Below are 19,402 nucleotides of genomic sequence, written 5' to 3' on the forward strand. Positions count from 1 at the left end.
GTGCTGATGTCAGCGCGGCTGCCCCGCCCGCCGCCGCAGTGACAGCGGCAGCTCCGCCCGGGCGCAGTCGGGCCCAGCCCAGCGGAGCCGCGCAGCCGGACCGGGAGCGGCGCGGGCGGGCCGGTCATGGCCGACGACTTCGGCTTCTTTTCCTCATCTGAGGGCGCCGGCGCCGAGGAGGACCCGGCCGCCGCCTTTCTGGCCCAGCAGGAGAGCGAGATCGCTGGCATCGAGAACGATGAGGGCTTTGGGCCGACCGACGGCGAGGCGGCCGCCGCCCCGGGCGGGCAGGGGGCCCCACCGGAACAGGGTGAGCATGGCCGCGGGGGCCGCTCGGCTGCGCTCCCGCTGGGCACGGGCGGGCTGCCGACCTCGTGGGGTAACAGAGGGCTGTGCCCTCTTCTGCCCCGAAGGCAGGGAAGGGTCCTCTGGGCCGCATCCACGCGGGGCTGGGGTCCCCGGGGGATGTACAGCATCCCCGGTGGGTGATGGGGTCTGTGCTGCACCTCATGGGCCGGTGGTGGGGTGACCCTGTGGGCCAGGCTGGCATCGCAGCAAGGGCTGTGTGGGCCTGTGCTTGGGCCCAAAGGGATTCTCGAACCTCGGGGATGTGGGCTGAATCCTGAGCTGGGATGTGCCAGCCATGGGGCGATTTCTCCCCCTTGTGCTCAGGCTGGGTGTCCCGGGTTGGATGGACTCCCGATTCCATGTTTCAGTGCTCCCAGCTATGGCTGTGTAAAAGGCATCCAGGCGGCACTGAGGAGCAATGACAGCCTTGTCACTGTCCGCACAGACAGGAGTGCCCTTTGGGATGCAAAATGGAAGACATTGCCATTGGGAACATTGTGGTCCCAGGCCCTGCAGGTAGAATGTGCTAATTCTGATCTCTTGCCTCCAGTCTGCAGGGGCTCTGGCGTCTGCTCTCTGCATAGACAAAGGGGCACTGTTGCCACAGGACTCTGACTCCTTCCCATAACCCAGCCCCACAAGGTCTCCTCATACTGCCTGTAGAGCAGTGGTTTCACAGCTCTGCACATAGGGCCATGGAGGCAGTTCTGGGCCTGGAGAGGTGTTGACAGCCACAGTGATAAATGCAGTCAGACAGGCTGGAGCTGGGTGTAGTCGTGGGGCTGATCACCTTGGGGACAGTGCTTGCCTGAGCTGCACTGTGTCTGTGCCTGCAGCTGGCTGGCCAGGAGAAGCCCTGTGGTCACTGGGGAAAGCTCAGGGCCTGGAGTGTGACTCCTTCAAAGCCTCTTTTCTCCTGACAGTAAAAAGCCCCCTGCCTGTGCTGGCTTTGCGACCCTGGTGTGCAGCTCTCTGGGGTTGTGGGGGCAGATGGGTGCCTCGTTTCCAACCCTGACCTTGCAGCTCATCCTAGGTGAGCTCCCAAGGACCTTGGCCTGTGGGCATGCCCTCCTGTCCTGGTGGAGCACAAGGAGTGTTTCCATCAGCCATGTCCCTGGAGAGTTGCCTCAGCACTTGGCCGGCAGCTCTTGGATCAGCCACGTCCATCGGCAGCCTCTGCATGTTGGGGTTGGTCAGATTGTCTTTCTACAGTCAGAGCAGCAGCCTGTGTCAGTCTTGTTCTGGAACAGAGTCCCTAATCTTCAGATAAAATAAAACACCAGTGAAAACACCATAAAGACGTAAATGCCTGCAGAGGTTTGTGTGGGAGAGTGAGAGGTGCTTGCTGAATCCCACCAAGGACAGGACGCTGTGGGGGTGTTGTGGATGGGTGTGCTGTGCTGAAAAAGGCACTGACAAACTCCCAGGAACTGATTTGATGTAGTTTCATGAGCACCAGCCCTTCAGGGATCACCTGCAGCTGCCATAGTTGTGTTTTTCCTTCTCTCTTCCTTTTTCTCGAGCAGGTTTCCAGAATGGAGGAGCCACTGTCAATGGAGATGTCTTTCAGGTAAAAGCTCAGCCTTTTGCTGGCCCAGGGCTGCTAAGGGAGATTGGGTGGGTGTGGGGCCAGCATTCTGCTGCTCTGCCCCCAGCATTGACTGGAGTTTGCTGTCCAGCTGCAGAACAGCTACGGTGGTCCTGGAAAGGTCTGGGTCTCCTGCGGGAGTCCTGGCTGCTCCATTCTCTTTGAAGAGAAGATGTGTCCCACCTGCCATGACCTGCCCCACATCTGTTTGCAGGTGGCTTGTGCCGTGAAGGAGTGCCTGGGCCCTAAGAGCAGGTGACAAATCGTCCATTCCCCATGGAAGCCCCCTCTCTCCAGCCTGGGTAGCTTCTGGAGGCCTCTGGGGCAGGCAGGAACATCTCTTGGCAGAGGCCAGAGCCAGGATAGGGCTGCTATGGGACTGGCATCTCCTATGAAAACCACTTGTCCCGTGGCCAGGGGCATTTTGGGGGGACCCACCTGGGTCTCAGATCCCTTTGGGAGCCTGAAGCCCAGCTCTGCTGTCAGCAGTGCCAGTGTCTGACAAACCCTTCACCCCACTTGGTGCCCAGCAGTGGGGCATATGGACTGCCCATACCTGGTTTACAGGATGATAATTGCACCAGTAATGGGGCAGACTTAATTAGATTGAGGATCGTGGAAGAAAGCCGTAATCCCATTGCTGAGCTTGGTGTCAGACTGGGCATCTGGCCAGTGGAAGGTGTTAGGGGAGGTGCTGGGCCTGGTGGGGCCATGTGGGCACCTCAGCTCAGAAGCGAGGGAAGCATCTTAGTCCCGGGGCTCCCTGGGCCCCAGTGAGGGCCAGGGAATCCCTGGGAGCAGTTCCAAGGCCAGTGTCTGTCCTGTGCAGTGGGGCTGCCCAGAGGGTGCAACAGCTGCAGTGGCAGCGAGCAGCAAGTCAAGGAGGGAAATGCTGGGAAGGCTTTAGGTGACAGGGCCTGAGGCTGGGACAGAGCTTAAGCAGCACTTTGAGAATGCTGTCCCACGTGTCCCAAGCTGTCACCCTTCCTATCTCCTATCTTGGCTTGTCAGTGCTGGGAATGTGGAATCCTGACTGCTGCCAGCCCTTGGCGGTGGCTGAGCTGGGCTGTTGGAAACGCTGGTGCTGATGGCAAGGTGCTCATGTCCTGTAGGAGTCCAACGGCCCCACGGATGCCTACGCAGCCATAGCCAAGGCTGACCGGCTGACCCAGGAACCTGAGAGCATCCGCAAGTGGAGGGAGGAGCAGAAGAAGCGCCTGGAGGAGCTGGGTGAGACCCAAGGCCACGTGTGGCCCCCCTGTGCTTGTGGCACCCTGTGACATGGCAGTCAGGGCCCTTGGGGTCCCTCACTTCTTGGTGACCCTGCTGCATCCCAGAGAGATGTCTCATGCCCCTGCCAAAGATCTGCTATCCTTGGGGCAGTGGTGCATTTTGGCCAGTATTGGTGGGGACTGGGGACAGGTCTGGGGGGCTGCAGCTGTCCTGCCTGCCCAGGGGCTGCCCAGCACACCCAGCGGGTACCAGTGTGGCTGATGGGCTCTGTCTCACTCGGGCCTTAGATGCGGCATCGAAGGTGACTGAGCAGGAATGGCGTGAGAAGGCCAAGAAGGACCTGGAAGAGTGGAACCTGCGTCAGAATGAGCAGATGGAGAAGAACCGAGCAAACAACAGGTATATTGGGGTCAGCAGGGCCAAGAGGACTGTCTTCCTTCCTGGGATGTTTGGGGGCCTCTTTCCCCACAGTGGGGCCCAGCCCTGCAGGGACAGAGCCTTGCCAAGCAAGGGGAGAGAGCCCACGTCTTGGAGTGGCTCCAGTGGCTGTTCAGAGCCGCCCTGGCTGGAACCACACTGGGATCACCATGGGATCTTGGTGCCTCCTGCCCCTGTGTGGGGCTTGCAGCGGGGGCAGGGTTGGGCTCCAGGTTCTCCTGGTGTGCTGTAGTGTGTGGGTTACACTCTTTGGGAGGACTAACCCCTTCTGTTCTCTCTTTCTAACCCTTTGCCTGCCTGTCGCTCCGCTCCGCTCTCTCTCTCTCTGTGCCCGGGGCTAGGATTGCTGACAAAGCCTTTTACCAGCAGCCGGACGCCGATGTCATTGGCTACGTGTATGTGCCTCTTACAGACCATATCCTGCCCCACAGGCTCTGGGGTCCTGGCCCCAGCACTGCCTGCCCAGCCAAGGGAAGGGGGGATGCTGGGAGGTCCCGGGCTCTGGTGAGGTACCAGAGGGAGGATGATGCAGATGAGCGTCTCCAAATGGTGGAGTTTTAGGAGATGAGTGGAGCTCCTGGAGATGCCGCTGTGGGAGCTGGTAGAAGATGCAAAGCCGTGGGCTCTTCTGCCTTTTTGGGGATTGCTCTGCGGGGTGGAGAAGTCTTGAGAGCAGGCGGACACCCCAGCACCCCTGGATGAATGATGTTTTGGGTGACTGCAGCCAAAGGCAGGCTTGAGCATTGCGTGTCTCTGGATCCCAGAGAGCACTGAGCTCATCAGCTGGAGTAAAGGGACAGGAAGCAGGGACACAGGGGTTTTTAAGACAGAAGGAAGAGTCTCCTTGGAAAGGGTTCTGCCAGTGACAACCCTCAATGTCTCTGCAGGGCCTCGGAGGAAGCATTCCTGAAGGAGTCCAAGGAGGAGACCCCAGGCTCTGAGTGGGAGAAGGTGGCCCAGCTGTGTGATTTCAACCCCAAGAGCAGCAAGCAGAGCAAGGATGTCTCTCGGATGCGCTCGGTGCTCATCTCCCTCAAACAGACGCCCCTGTCCCGTTAGCTGTGCCTGGCACAGCCGGGAGCACAGCGGGCATGGCTGGGCTTGCTGAGCTGGGCGGCTTCAGGGGCCGGCCCAGGAAGGGCCTCCCGCTGCCTGCTCCCTGATCTGCGCCTCGGCTGTGCTCGAGTCACTGGTTATATAACTCTCCTCATGGTTTTCCTTTGCTTAAAAGGTGCATTGGTCTCTTTTTACACTTATTTATAAATCACTGTGGCATTTCCCCGGGAAGCGGCACTGGGTGGCAGAGCTGAGTTAGTGGGGAAGCCCCAGCCCAGGCTCTTCAGGAGGTTGTCTCTGAGAGCCTGGCTGAGTGAGCAGAGAATATCCCATCCTGTGTTCCCCACTTCAGCCCTGTGCTGGGAATAAACCTGCCTGCAGCTGTCCTGGCAACCCATACCCAGGCCTCAGTCCTAGCCCTGAGGCAGGGATCCCAGTGGGACCCCAGACTGTTGTCTGACTTTCCCATGGGATTTAGAGCAGAGCTGGAGCAGGGCTGGGAGGGTAGAGAAACAGCCCTGGCTCAGCTCCACACTGCTGGGTCCTGCAGGGAGCATGGTTGCAGCATGACACTGCCAGACTGGCAGGGACTGACGAATGTGAGTACAGGTGCCCAAGTTGGGCCTGGACTGCTAGCAGCTGCCCCAAGCCCATCAGAACTCTGCCCAGCCTGGCTATGCACCCCAAAAAGGTGGTGGGGCTCCAGTGTCCATGTCCCATCCATCCTGCGGTGCTGGCAGCACAGTGGTGTGGGTCACTGGGAAGGGACTATGGCAGGAGTGTGCAGGATGTTTCTTGTCCTTCCCCCATGAACACCATAGTTGGGAATGTGGGATGCCAGGCTTTGGGGGACCCTTGGCTTTGCTCTGCTCCTTCCCTTGCTACTAGAATGGGAGATGGTGGCTGTTGCATGGAAGAAGGTAGGAAGGTCCTGCTGCTGTGGGGCTGGTCAAGCATCCCAGCTTCCTAACCCAGGGGCCCATAGGAGGGTTGGGCAGAGTTCTGGTGCTGGGGCTTGTACTGTCCCTGAGAACCACCTGCACATCTGTCTGCAGCTGCTCTGCCCCCCCTGGATTTGCCCACCTAAGGCAGTGTGGGGAGATGCCTCAGTCCTGCTCCCTGCTCGAACTTTCTCTCCTCTGCTTGGCAGGGATGGCACCAGCCCTGGGAATCTGCCCAACTCTCGGTTAGCAGGAGAGGGACAGCCTCTAGCTGGTGCCCTGGGTCTGGCCTGCTGGGGGCTTGGGAAGGGCTTGCAGCAGCTGGGGGGACATAGAGCAGAGCCCACAAAACATTCACTTGAGCCCCTTTGCAGAGCCCTGCTCAGCTGGAAATCAAGTGTGCAGAGCTCTCCTGCCCTGCAGCTGTGGCTCCAGGGTAAGAATGTCACCTGTCCTGCTGCTGCAGCTGTGGGGGGTGCCTGGGCACCCATGGCTCTGGGGCATGATCTTACCAGTGGGCTGAGAAGGGAAATGGGTGTGTAGGGAATCACTCGGTGGTGTGTGTTGGGACTGTGCCCCCTGCCCATAGGGCTGATCGTTCCTGCCCGGCCCCCCTGAGCTCCAGCATGCGTAGGCAGCTCTGCTGTGCTGCAGGACACCTGGGGCCTCGGCTGCCTGCCTCAGAATTTAATTGCAAAGCAGCAGGAAGTGCCCCAGGCTGCTTCTGGGGGGCAGTTGCCCTCCCTGTTCTCTGTCCCTCCAGTCCCTGCAAGCATCTGGGCCCCTGGGTCCCCCAGCTGCCATGTGCTCTCTGTCAGGCTGGGGCAGCTCTCGGGGAGCCATGCCCACAGCTGTTCTACATCCCCTCGGCTTTGGTATCTGTGACTGTCCAAATTACCTGTTAAAATAAACCAACATCTCCAATCGTACAGGGCACTGTCGTCTTTCTGCATTAGGGAGACACACTGTGTTTAGGAGAACCCACAGCCATGAAGCCTCCTGTGGAAAGGATGGGACTGGAGGAGAAACATCCTGCTGGAAAAAATAGGCGTGAAGGGAAGGCTGGAGGGTTTGTGCTCAGATGGGGCCAAAGCAGTGGCAGCAGGAGCCGGGCCTTGGCTCTGTCCCCAAGGAACCGCAAGCTCCAGCTTGTCCAAACAGGCCGAGCTGCTCCCCTGTCCACTGCGCTCTTCTCCAGCTGCCAAGGGGCTGTGCTCATGGATCTGCCCACCTGCTGCTCCTCACACCCCTGCCCCAAGCTGGCTGGGCTGGAAGTGCCAGTCAGGCAGCCAAAAGCAGTTTCCTGTGGGAAGGATGTCCTGTGCAGGCAGCCGGAGAGGGAAGACAGGCAGGGCCCTGGGGTCCCCAGTGCTGAGGTGGAGCTCACTCTGCTCAGCAGTGGCATTGGCCTGTTGCCCACCCTCATGGCTGAGGTCAGCTCTGGTGAGCAAAAGCCTTCCTCCTCTCCTTGCCAAGGCTGACAGCACAATTCCCTGGACAGGACAAACCATGTGCTTGTTTGCAGATAGAGGGTTCACCCCCCAGCCCATCTGCACAAAGGCTCAGGGCAGTCAGGGCACAGGGCACCAACTCACAGAACAACACCTGGAAACAGCCCAGGCTGCTCAGTGAGGTGTTTCAGCACAGGCAGAGGCGTCTGTGCCCCTTCCCCTGCAGGTACGAGCTGCTGAAGCCACCGTGCAATGACCAGAGACTGTGGCCCCATGTCCTCCCAGCTCTATGGGCCTGGCATGGGAGAGTGAAACCTCGTGGATCAACAAACCCCTTGGTGTGATTCAGAGCCAGCAGTGGGACCATGTTTGTCAGGACACAGGCAGTGCAGGTCCCTCTGGGAAGAAGGCATTGCTGACTCCCCAGCAAGAACAGCTGAAACAGCAGCACATCCCAGAGAACACAGCCAGACCCCATTTTGGAAATGCAAGTTCCCAGCTTGCTTTCACAGGGAGTTTCATGTCTTGTGGCCTGCTTGCATCACCACAGCTTCAAGACAGCCATGCCCACTCTCTTACCTCCCTGCACTGTTTACTGTTGTGGCTTCTCAATGCTCTGCAATCCAGTATCAGTCAGAATCTTGCTGCAATTCACTTTATTACTCACCAGTTTTAATTGAACAGGTCACACAACCTCCCAAACTGCCTCCCCTGCTGCCTACGGACTCTGTCCTGCCAGGATCAAGCCATAAACAGCGGTTCCCTCCTCATGGGCAGCTCATTTCTCAAACACTGGTGCACTGCCTGACTACAGCCACACCTCAGACCATGACCAAGAGGACACAATTTTATCAGCCTGTGACAGCATCAAGCAGGGACAAGAAGTCTGAGAGAGGTGGTGAGCCTTAGTGACATTCAGCCTCAGTGCTGCAGGAGGGTGAGCTCTTGGGGAAACAAAAAAAATGCCACGGCCCAAATTACATGTTAATCACAAAGTGTATTCACCCCATTTCCAGTGCTCCAGAACTGGCTCCACCGAGACATCACAACAGTCTCTCAGAAAACTCCATCCGCAGCCAGGATCCACCCTGCTAGCCGAGGCTGGTAGACGCTTGCCCGTGGCCGCAGCTTCGCTCTTGCCCGATGTCACTGTCGGGATTTGATGGCCGTGGCCACCATGCCTCCCAGCAGGGCGGCGAAGGTGAAGCCCTGGGCCACGACACGCGCCCGCATCATCATCTGGGAGCGCCGAGTGTTGCCTTTCTTGAAGCTGATCAGTCCGTAGGTCAGGACGCCGACGGTGCACAGGCAGCCTGCGGGGAAGGACGGGGGCTGTGAGGCGCGGCCTCCTCCGGGCCTGAGCGCTGCCGGCCGGTTCCACCGCACCCCCAAACCCGAGCCGCGCCCCCCGGGGCTGAGGGATCAGCCCCTCACCAGCGACTATCGCCCCGGCCCTCGCCCCTCAATCAGCCTCCGTCCCGCCACCCCCCGCCCCACTCTCACCGAGGGGCACCAGGGGGTTCTCGCGGGTCTTGCGCAGGAACTTCTCCCCGAATCCCTCTTCAGCGAACGTGGGCAGCGGGCTGGGCTCCAGCGGCGGAGGCGGCCCGGCCGTCATGGCCAAGGTGACAACACCAACCCTTACCGGCCGCCGTAGCCCCCGCCTCCGACGCGGTGTATGCCGGGGGTTGCAGTCCGACGCACACACTTATCGCGGGGCGCTGCTGCCTCGGAACTACACTTCCCGTGGTGCCCCGAGACGCGCCCGGCAGCCCCGTGGCCAGCCAGCGCGTGTCCGCCATGCCGAAGGCCAAGGGGAAGAGCCGGCGGCACAAATACTCCTACAACCTCAACCGCAAGCGCCTCTACCGCAGCGCCCGCCGCCGCGCCGCGCCCCGCATCGCCTGGTGAGCGCCGGGGCCACGGGGGACGCGCGCCGAGCGTGGGCTGGGGTAGGGTGGCCGGGAGCCGCTGCACGTGTCGGTGGGAACGGGGACGCGCGCCCCCGCGGGATGGGGGGCACAGCCGTGATGTCCCTTTGTCCCCGCGCAGCTCGCACATCCGCCATGCCTGGGACCCGCACAAGTCGGTGGCGCAGAACCTGGCCGAGATGGGCCTGGCCGAGGACCCCAACAAGGCTGTCCCCATTCCGAAGAAGCTGTTGGTAAGGGAGGGTTTGGCGGGGACCGCTCCTTTGTGGGGGATGGAGGAGGCTGGGGGAAACAGCGCGGAGAGCATCCAGCTTCGCAGTACGGGACAGGTGGCTCTGGATCAGTCTCTGGCGGTGGACACGTTTCTTATCTTGATCTACGCGCTTATCTCACCAAGATCCTGGCGTGGGAACGAGCTACAGCGCTACGGAGACATGATGGACTTTAGGACAAATATAGATAAAGTCAATCCTGGGACTTGCCAGAGACAGGTGGGGTTGGGAACGCTGCAGCCAAGTTGCTCCTGATAACAAAGAAAAGCTCTTTGTGTACGGCAGTGCCAGCCTGGTCCATCTGCATAAGAGGGCAGCTCTTCCAGGTGAAAGGTGGCCCCATGAAACTCGAGGAAAAAGTAGGAGTGACCTTATTTGCCATTTGTCTCCATTCACACAGCGTTTCTCAGATGACAGCCTCGCCCACGAGCCAATTTAATGGCACAAGTAAGGCTCTGCTTAAGCCAGCTGGGATTTCCTGCCCCTTGCAGCCATGTAGAAGCAGTTTGGAGTTTTGGGAACAATGTGTACGGACACAGCACTCTTCCCAATTGGGCTTTTCTTCATTTGTCTTTTCTTTGCTGTAATTCAGGGGATGGAAGTGGAAAGCGACGGACAGCAGCTAGGAAAGAAAATAGTGCGGAAGCCGTACGTGGTGAATGGTCAGTGTTGCATTTGGGGTTCTCCTAAACCCCTGTGGGTTATTTTGTCATCCCGTGCTGTGCCAGGGGTAGGGAAGGGTGTTATTTCTTATCCAGCCGTGTGGAGGAGAACGTCTTTTCCACAGTGTTTGTCCCTGCAGCCTCAAGAGGGCTCTTGTCACTGTGAGATGTGCTGGTGTGTGGGCCCAGGGTGATGAGAAGCCACAGATGCAGTACCTCGTGTTTCAGTGGTGGGCTGGGCAGTTCTGAGCAATCACACTCTGCAGCCTGGGCTGAAAGGGTCTGCTCCTCGTATGTGAGCTGGAGGAGGGCTGCAGTGCAGGCCTGGATGCCTGCAGCCTGGGCAGAGGGCTGTTGTCTTGGCCATTTTCCTGCACCATCATGCTGGGAAATGTCCCTGCATGCACCAGCAGCCGAGCTGTGTGGCTGGAGTCAGCCTTGAGGGGAGGTTGGGGACCTCTGAGGTGTTGCTGCTTCCTTCCCCTGCCTCATGCTGCCTCTGCCCTCTCCCTAGAGATGGAATTGGAGGCCAGCCTCCCTGAGAAGAAGTCGAACACACTCTCACGAGACCTCATTGACTATGTACGATACATGATCCAGAACCACGGGGAGAACTACAAGGTACATTCCAGAGCAAGGAGCAGCCGGAGTGATTCACTCCTGGATCTTCCCATCAGCAGGATGAGAACCGCTAATCCTCTCTGTCCTGAATGCTGTTTTGCAGTCAGCTGGTTCTTAAGGGAAAACAACGCTTTGAACTGTGGCCAGATCCCTGTCTGAGTCAGGCAGTGATCACACTGGTGTGGGTGGGCTGGTTTGGTGTTTGCTCTTGGGGATACTCCTCTGACTTACCTTCTCCTTTGTCACAGGAAATGGCTCGGGATGAGAAGAACTACTACCAGGATACTCCCAAACAGATTAAAAGAAAGATCAATGTGTACAAGAATTTCTATCCCGAGGAGTACAAGAATTTCATTGCATCACTCAAGCCAGAAAAAATGGAAGTGCAATGACTGCTCTTTTTCCTCAGGTTTACCTGCAAGTGCAGGGTTGACTTGACCATTTCCCAAACTGAAAAAAACTGGCCATGGAGGAAGGACCTTCATTAGACGGAGATGGTTATAATTGTCCATGAAAGACTCTTTGGCACTGGCTCACTTTCTGTGTGGCAGCCAGCACTTCCTTTAGCTTTGCTAAAATAAAATACTCTTTCTAGCTGCTTGTGAATATCTTGCTTGTGGGCTCTTGCTTGGTGCAGCTCTGCTTTGGAGAGCTCCTGGTGGTAGCCTGTGTGATGTTGGCACTGGTCATGTGTCACCCTCTGCGGTCTCAGGGCTGGGTGTGGGCAGCACTTGGACTTTTGCTGATTGTCCTGTGGGCAGCGTAAGTTGGAGCAGGGCCACGTGCTGCTTCCTTACCCCGTACCTGCAGCTTGGGAGACCGGGCTGGGGTCCCTTCCCTGTCGAGGAACTGGAGGGCAGCAGGGAGGTCACCCTTCTACTGATAAGAGGAAGGAGCAGCTGTAGAAAAGGTGTTTCAGTGAGACTGGCATGTACTCTTGTTCCCTGATGGGCTTGCCAGCTTCCACAATTGGTTTTCCAGAACCCAGCAGCCTCCTGTCTGCAGGAGGACAGGACATGTGGGCAGGACACGACCCCAGACCCGCCAGCGGGGCCGTGGGTGCGCTGGAAACCCGCTCGGGACCCGCCCCGGGACCGCCCCGGGACCGCCCCTCAGGTAGGCCCCGCCTTCTCCGCCCGAACTACATCTCCCAGCGTGCCCCGCGCGAAATTACCACATCTCGCGAGACCTCGCGTCTATAAGAGCGCCCCCGCAACCGTAAATAGCCTCCAGCTGTGGCAGCCCCCGAAGGCTCCGCTATGAACGCTCCGGGCCTGGCCCTGCTGCCGCTCGCCGAGTCCCGCTGAGCCCCCGCCATGAGCTCTGGGCAGCCCGACGCTCCCGGTAAGGTTCCCCCCGCTCTCCCTGCCGGCCTCGGTCGGGCGCGGCGGCGGGCGCTGAGTGCTGCGCTCTCTCCGCAGCGCTGGAGCCGGGCGGTGGGGCCCGCTCGGGTAGGATGTCGCTGCCCCTCGGCGTCCCACGCCGCGCCTTCAGCTACGATGATGCTCTGGAGGACACGGCGCCCATGACGCCGCCGCCCGCCGATCTGTGTGCCAGCGTCCTCTGGAAGCAGCCGGTCATCCCCGAGCGCAAGTACCAGGAGCTCTCGAAGGTACGGGCCCGGCGGTGCTCTGGCCCCGGCATGTCCTTGGGTACCCCGCAGCTCTGGCACCCCTCTCCTGGCATCCTCCTTCTCCCAAGCATCCTCCCGGTCCTGGCACTCCTCCTTCTGGCTGGCGCTGCCCCCCTGCCCTCGCAGCAGGACTCTCGGGAAGGGCTGGGGACAGAGCTCGGCATTGCTGCCTGGCCCTGCTCTGGGCACACAGAGGTGTGGGTGGGACAAGCGTGTGCTGAGCGTCTCCTTGGTGTTTGTGGTTAAAAAAACCCCAGCAGCTAGCTGTAATTAAACTAGAGCATAAGGGTGGTTTAGGTTGGATGTAAATCCTTTACAATAAGGGTGGTGAGGCACTGGCACAGTTTGCATGGAGAAACTGTGGCTGCCCCATCCCTTGAAGTGTTCAAGGCTGGGTTGGAGTGCGCTCTGGATGACCTGGTTTAGCGGAAAGTGTCCCCCCACCATGGCAGGGGGTTGGAACTGGATGATCTTTAAGTTCCCTTCCAACCCAAACCATTCTGGCATTCTATGCTTTGAGTGCAGGACCAGCCCTTCTAAATTTAGAGGCTGTTTTCTAAGTTGGAAATGAAGCTAAGTGTTGTTGGGTGCATCCCTTTGAGCTTAACCTCTATTTTATACCTCTTTGATTTTTAAATTTCTTGTGGGAGACAACCAAAAGTTGTAGCTTGGTACAAAAAGTAAACTCTCTAGTCAGGGAGCTCCTGTTTTGGGAGGAGGAAGTCAGTGTTTCACAGGATTTTTTGTTTTCTAGCACTTATTTTCTGTTTCTTTGCTAGGGTCTCGTGGTCAGTGGTAGAACTACGACCACTTGACACACTGAGCAAGAAACGTACAAGGAATGAGGTGGGAAAACAAGTTGTTCCCACCAGGTTCTGCTCTGTGACTGGCATTCTGTGAACAGCTGGTGCTTGAGCTGCCTTTGGAAGGTGCTCTTGGTGCTTTTGCTCAGTTGACCTTGAAGTCCAGTTTGCATTTAGGAGAAGAACAGATGTTCTGGTTTCTTTCCTGTTGACCTTTTTGTACTTGGACTAACAACTTGTTTGCTCTGATCCTGGTAGGTTTTCAAATGTTGGGTGCAAGTTGCTTGTTCATTGCTATGAATTCTAAGGTTCTGAACACTCTGGGCTGCAGTGAGGACAGCATAGGGATTTCTCCCATGGGGTGAAGGCTTAGAGCAGTGTTGCTTTGTCTCACTTGTGTAGTTAGAGGTGTGTCCTGACCAGGTGCTGAGATACTTTCCCATCTCAAACTGTCCCCTGCTGCTTCCCCACAGGATGAGGAAGGGGATGCCGACATGAAACCAGTCATAACTCCTTCATCGTCCACAGAAAGTGTGAACAAGGTGCCTGTGGTGAAGGCCAAGGCCACTCACATCATCATGAACTCCCTGATCACAAGTAAGAGCTCACCTCTCACGTGGGGGGTGGGCACTGAGAGTGCTCCAGCTTGGTGATGCCTCAGGGTAATTCCTGGAGAGCTCTTGGGTTTAGATGGACTCTGCTCTGGTGCTGTGTGAGTTTGTTTTGCTTTGGAGGACGTTTCCAGAAGGAGGCAAGGAACTGGGGATTAGGCCACATGTGGAGCTTCTGTGTTTCCTGGGGCTAAGGGAGGAGTGCAGAGTTTGCTGACAGGACACTGCAGTCCATGTTGCTGGAGTGCAGAGTCTGCTGCTGCTCTGTTTGCTTATTAACTTGCTATTTCTGAGTGACAGGCAGAGCTCTGCCATTAACCCAAGTGGTGAGGAGAGCTGGCACACTGTGCTAATGGAGCACTGGCTGGCGTTTATGTTAGTTAATAGCAGCAGCTGCCTTGCTAACACTTCAAAACATAAATCATGATGCTTTAAAATAAAATTGGGTCAGTTATGCTTGCAGAGAAGATGTGCCCTTTTCCAATAAGAGGAATTATTTCTGTATTAATCTGTCCATGCTGCCTCTTTCAGCAGCCACAAATAACAGGGATCTGAAAATAACTTTAATATGTGAAGTGTTATCTGTTTTAAAGAAGACAATGGGCTTTGCCAGTAACCTTTTTCTGCTCTGATTCCTTTTGACTTTTCTCTTAGTTCCACTAGGGAGTGAACATCTTATGCTGGGGTTTGGAGAAAGTGCTTGTGTTTTTCACAACTGAAGTTGCTATCAGTGTATTAGATGCTGGCTCTGTATCTGACTGAAATAGCTTATTTTATCTAATCTAAAATCACTGTGAGTCTTTAAAACATAAACTGCAAGGCTCCCTTGAATGTAGTGGGCCACTTAAAATGTCCATCTTAGTGGGTTCTTCTAGGTTTATGAAGTTGTGAGTAAGAGTGATGCAGTGTCTGGGGTGAGATGGGATTTATTACAGGTGTTGCATTTGTGATATATCTGGTGATTTGGGACAAATCACTGTTCAGCTGAATTAGCCTTGTGTCTCAGGATAGTTGTCAAGCCAGAATATCTCATCAACTTCATCTTTCTGCCTCAGCTTGTTACAATGTGTGAATGATTAAAAAAAGGGGTTTGCTTTCCGTTGCTGGAGCTGCCTTTGCTAGAACTGCTTGTGGTGGCATTTCTTTGTGAATTTGTGCTCTTGTGTGTTCCAGAGCAGACTCAGGAGAGCATCCAGCGCTTTGAGCAGCAGGCAGGGCTGAGGGAAGCTGGCTACACACCCCACAAAGGCCTCACCACTGAGGAGACCAAGTACCACCGAGTGGCTGAGGCAGTCCACGTAAGGCTTGTTTTCCATTGGATTTCTCCATTCAGGATGTGTCTAGTTCAACATTTATCTGGTGATATAACTTTTGGAGCGTGTTGCCAAGAGTCCTTAAGCTGAAGGCTTTTAGTCCTCTGAAGGCTTTTAGCTCATTGTGTAGAATACTTTACCCACTTTTATTTTAAAGTAAACATTAGCCTTTGTAGTTTTGAAACAATTGTTTGTCTGAAATCTGTCACATTTCACTATCTTGTCAAACTGTGACAGTTGTCTTTCCAAGTGGGGACACCCCTACACAGTCTAATTTCTTGCTGTACTTTTGAATGGTGCCCTGCAGTTTTGTAACTGTGTCCCCAAAGAGAACTTGTAAACCGTGCATTGTGGAAGTTACCAGATGTGTCTTACTGAAAGAAAGGTCTTGAATGAATGTGTTACCATGGGCTACTGAGCTCTTAAAGAAAGATCTTGCAGTTGGAGTTTAATAGTCAACTCCAACAGTGTCCTCCCACGAGGTCAAAGTTTCAATAACTGCGTCGGTGAATTGCATTAGTGTGGCTTGAATAGCCACAGGAAACACTACAAGGTACCCTGTGTATTTTGTGTTTGAACTGTAACTGCCCTTCAAGTGACTTCTTCAAAGTTCAGTTTGTACTATCCAGCTCGTAATAACATGGTTTGCATACACCAAGTTCCTGTTTATTTTGTGCCCAGGTTCATCTCTGTTCCAGAGTAGTGTTTCCATCCTGATGTCCACTGATTGCTTCACAGGGTCTGGTACTCCAGTACCTTCTGTGGGAACTGGTCTCACCCTCATTACAGAACTGGTGGGACTGAAGGCTTTGTTGCTCTGAAAAGTGCTGGAGACAAATGGGTGCTGTGGCATTTAGACCTGTTACCAGGTAGCTGAAGTGAGCTCTGCTGCATCCACAACGTCCCTATGAATGCTGATGTTCCTTCCTGTAGCCTGAAGTGAGCTTTCAAAATGCTTATATTTGATGTGGAGAGAAACTTAAGGGGTGTATGCACATATTGTAATACTGGCTACAACTTTAGGTGAAGTGACACTTTATCACCTGTGATAGAAACAATTGTCTGGTTTTGACTGTAAAACTAGGTGTTGTTCCTTATGTCCTGTTCTTAAGCTGTGTTGCTTCTGTTTTTCTTGCCTCTCCTGACAGAACCTAAAAATGCAGAATGGAGAGACAACAAAAGATGACAAACAGAATTCTTCTGCTCAGTCCACTCCAAGCAGCACCCCTCACTCCTCCCCCAGGCATAGAAACAGGTACTCTGCCTCCTTTGGTTTCCTACAGGCTGCTGAGGTGGGAGCTGCTACAAATAACCTTCTTATCCAGTAAGGGACTGTCTGGGGTGAAATTCAGAGCCTGCTGAGGATTTGTGTTGGATAGATCCAAATGTTGGAAGCCTGTGGAACTTGAGCATGCATATCTTCTCCTGGGTGGTAACAAACCTGTTAAGATTTCTTAAATTGCCCCTGTTAACTACATGGAAAGTTCCTGGCAAGGTGGAGTCACTTGAAGTATTTATTCTTGTGTTTTAAAATTCTCAATGGTTTTTTTTTTTTTCTTCCCTTAGGGGTTGGTTTAGTCAGGGATCCTCTATTTCTATCACTGGCTCAGACTTTGCTATGGAAGGTGGTGGGGACAGATTGCCATCTGAAAGATGGAGCTTTTTTGGACCTAAAGCTGTCCAGAAATCCGCCAGTGATGCAGGTATGTCCTTGAAAATCTGCCTTGCCAAGAGCAAGGGGGAAACTGTCACACAACAGACTTGCTGGCTCTTTCTGGAGTCTTAGCCTGCTTGCCTTGTTACTCTCCAGGACCACCTTGGGAATGTGTGTTAGTCATATAATTTCTGTGCCTAAATATAGAGCAGTTGGGTAAAACCTGTGCCAAAGATCTGGAAGCAGAAATAACTTGCAGTGAGCTGCAGTGGAAGGAGCAGGGTGTGAAGGTGACAGCTTTTTACTCTTTCTCTGATACAACCAGGACTGGAAGTGCCAGCCCCAATGTGGAATAAGCTTTAGATGACATGAAGCTGCTGGAATTTGCATAGGCTCTCTGTGGTGTTGAGTGTCAGTGACACAGCTCACTCCTGGCAGCAGTAGGAAATGGACTTGACTGGTTTTCCTGGTTTTTACTGTGATTTTTTCTTTTCATCAGGAGGATTTACCATTCAGTCCTATAAGGGTGCCCAGAAGCCATCCCCAATGGAGCTGATGCGTGCACAGGCTACAAGGATGTCAGAGGATCCAGTCACCTTCAAGCCACCCAAAATGGACATTCCAGGCACAGATGGGAGGAAACAATCTCCACGTTCCCACAATATCAAACCTCGGGATCTGAACGTGCTCACTCCCACTGGGTTCTAGAGGAAAGCTTCCAGTGTCTTTAGCAGGCTACAAGTGTGTCTTAGGCTCTGCTTCCCTGTCTGTGTGCTGCAGTAAAGTAGGAAAGTCTCCCTTTCCAGCTCTTTATCTCAGAAAAAGAAACAGTTGTGATTGTCCTGCTAAAGCCAGTCTTGGAAAAACTCCTGCACCAGTCCTAAACCAATGTAAACCATCCTGTCTGCTGCAGTGCACCGGTTTGGGCTGCCAGGCTGCTCTGGATGTGCTTCCCAGTACACCACACCACAGTGAAACCCTGAGCCATGTTTTTTTGGGACAGGATTCCATGTGGTGTGTGAGCAACTGGCTTGTATGCCTGGAGTCTGGTTGTCTTGTCCTGATCAGTGCTAAAGGACCCACAGGAGGACTGGTTCTGTCAGAGCTCGAGCAGGAAATGATGGAAGCAAACAAGGACTGAAAACTGGACCATTAACTGCCAGAAGGAAGATGGGGTATGTGGTTGGTCAGTTTAAATGTGGTACTCCCTTACTATCCAGTGTGACCATGTTTTTTGTTCTTGGAATGTTTTTTAAAGGGAAAAGGGACCAGTGATCATTCTAAGGTGCTCTCATTGGAAAGGCAGGGAGAAGAATCTAATGGAGCTTGGAAGTAATAAGGAAGAATTCCTTTTCTTCCAACTCTTCATGTTCCTCTAAGAAGGTGGAAATGACCGAAGCTGGTGTGGCTTGAACCAAGTAATCCTCTTCTCTTCTTTCTGCAAAACAGCACTGTCCTGCCTTCTAGACAGCAGATTTGCAGGTGTTCTGGCACTCTGGGTGCTGCTTGATTTGTTTTTGTTGGGGTTTTTTACCCTAGAATCACATAGAGTGTATTAGACACTGGAAACACTTCTCAGACAGGGTATTTTGTTTTATCAGCATTGTGTTCTTCAGGGCTGGGGGAGGACTGAGGGCTGACCAAGGCTGAACGTTCCTCCCTGCTGAGGTACAACTGGATGTGATCCTTGACCTGGTCAGAACCAGTTCCTGGGAAGAGCTAACACTGACTTTCAGGAAAAGTGGAAGGAACTCCTGGCTACCATCTAATCCCTTAAGCATGATAGGCAGCATTGCTCTGTAATCCTCACCTGTGCTCTGGCAAATGGGTCTTCTCAGGTCTGCTCTTGATCTCACGACTGTGTTGCAGAGTCTCTCAGCCAGCAGCAGCCTTGCAGCTGGAAGCTTCTCTGTTGCCAGGACATTATACAGAGGTTACTTAACATCTGGTAACTGTTGAGCTCCGGGGTTTCTGCCTTCTTAAACCAAACATTCTCCCTGGAGGGTGAGGCAGGGTTGGCTCCCTTGGCTGGCTGCTGGCCCCTCTGAAGCAGCACATTTTGTAGCACTGCTTTCTCTCAAGCTTCAGCAGCACTGCCAGAGATTTGTTGTGTGAAAGTCTCCCACCCAACCCAGCAGTTCTGTCACCACTCATTTGCACCTTGGCAATCAGGCTCTCATTTGACATTAATTTATTTGTTGTCTGTATTCACGTCTCCTAATGTGTATGTTTTTGTTTGTTACAGGACAATAAAATCCTTGTGGAATGGAGGTCCACAGTGTGTGTTGGTGCTGGTAGAGCCATCTGTGGGAGAAATGTGGGGCTCTCCAGTGAGTGTGGGGTCAAGGTTCTGATGGACAAGGCTCCAGCAGCACCTCGTTAGGGTGAAATGTTTGCCCACAAACTTTCCTTTGACAGGGAGACTGGGTTTACAGCCAGGCTCAGTTCTGTCTTAAGGCTTGTGCAGATGAAACATAACATGAAGTCTTTGGGTTTTCTTGAGCAATTCAAATTCTTCATGTTCCTGAGATTGTGTCCCTTGTTGCTTATGTGCTGTGTTCCCACCTGTACTGTGGGGGTGGGCACAGGTATGGGAACCAGGCTGGTATTTCCCTAGAGGTGCCCAGTTCCCCTCTGGAAAGATGTGGTTTGGTGCTGTTTGAGTGTTTTTAGCTGCCCTTTAAAGTCCTGCTGATGGAGCATATGATTCACCTGGGCTGGGGATGTCTGAGCTGAATGATTGTGTTCCCTGTGCTCCTGGAGTGTAAGCTGAGCTAAAAGTCATGGAATAGATCCAGGTACTGAGGTACAGGCTACTGCTGTGGTCCTGATTACACAGGTGAATCT

General features: G+C 54.5%; 4 protein-coding genes across 5 annotated transcripts; 3 read left to right on the plus strand and 1 right to left on the minus strand.

Annotated features, from left to right (window-relative positions):
• Nucleotides 1–40: 40 nt before the first annotated feature.
• CLTB (clathrin light chain B) lies at nucleotides 41–6,533 on the plus strand. 2 transcript variants are annotated; one of them, XM_048319610.1, is made up of 6 exons: nucleotides 42–310; nucleotides 1,875–1,918; nucleotides 3,049–3,166; nucleotides 3,457–3,568; nucleotides 3,949–4,002; nucleotides 4,495–6,533. In XM_048319610.1, the coding sequence occupies exons 1-6, from the start codon at nucleotides 127–129 to the stop codon at nucleotides 4,664–4,666; spliced, it is 684 nt and encodes a 227-aa protein (XP_048175567.1). In that variant the 5' UTR covers nucleotides 42–126; the 3' UTR covers nucleotides 4,667–6,533. The 2 variants fall into 2 exon arrangements, with proteins under 2 accessions (XP_048175568.1, XP_048175567.1); XM_048319611.1 differs by lacking the exon at nucleotides 3,949–4,002 and having other exon boundaries at nucleotides 41–310.
• A 1,499-nt stretch (nucleotides 6,534–8,032) lies between these two features.
• Nucleotides 8,033–8,757, minus strand: HIGD2A (HIG1 hypoxia inducible domain family member 2A). The gene is made up of 2 exons (XM_048319653.1): nucleotides 8,559–8,757; nucleotides 8,033–8,368 (listed from the first exon to the last, which is right to left on the minus strand). Exons 1-2 carry the CDS (start codon nucleotides 8,671–8,673, stop codon nucleotides 8,202–8,204), a joined length of 282 nt encoding a protein of 93 aa, XP_048175610.1. The 5' UTR covers nucleotides 8,674–8,757; the 3' UTR covers nucleotides 8,033–8,201.
• Nucleotides 8,758–8,811: 54 nt separating this feature from the next.
• On the plus strand, nucleotides 8,812–11,147 carry NOP16 (NOP16 nucleolar protein). Its single transcript, XM_048319652.1, has 5 exons — nucleotides 8,812–8,962; nucleotides 9,108–9,219; nucleotides 9,851–9,920; nucleotides 10,435–10,541; nucleotides 10,790–11,147. The coding sequence occupies exons 1-5, from the start codon at nucleotides 8,856–8,858 to the stop codon at nucleotides 10,931–10,933; spliced, it is 540 nt and encodes a 179-aa protein (XP_048175609.1). The 5' UTR covers nucleotides 8,812–8,855; the 3' UTR covers nucleotides 10,934–11,147.
• Nucleotides 11,148–11,740: 593 nt separating this feature from the next.
• On the plus strand, nucleotides 11,741–18,825 carry KIAA1191 (KIAA1191 ortholog). Its single transcript, XM_048319651.1, has 7 exons — nucleotides 11,741–11,885; nucleotides 11,963–12,153; nucleotides 13,451–13,574; nucleotides 14,762–14,886; nucleotides 16,050–16,156; nucleotides 16,468–16,604; nucleotides 17,055–18,825. The coding sequence occupies exons 1-7, from the start codon at nucleotides 11,858–11,860 to the stop codon at nucleotides 17,261–17,263; spliced, it is 921 nt and encodes a 306-aa protein (XP_048175608.1). The 5' UTR covers nucleotides 11,741–11,857; the 3' UTR covers nucleotides 17,264–18,825.
• Nucleotides 18,826–19,402: the final 577 nt, after the last annotated feature.

Source organism: Corvus hawaiiensis, chromosome 15 (genome assembly GCF_020740725.1).
Source record: "Corvus hawaiiensis isolate bCorHaw1 chromosome 15, bCorHaw1.pri.cur, whole genome shotgun sequence".
Lineage (NCBI taxonomy): Eukaryota > Metazoa > Chordata > Aves > Passeriformes > Corvidae > Corvus > Corvus hawaiiensis.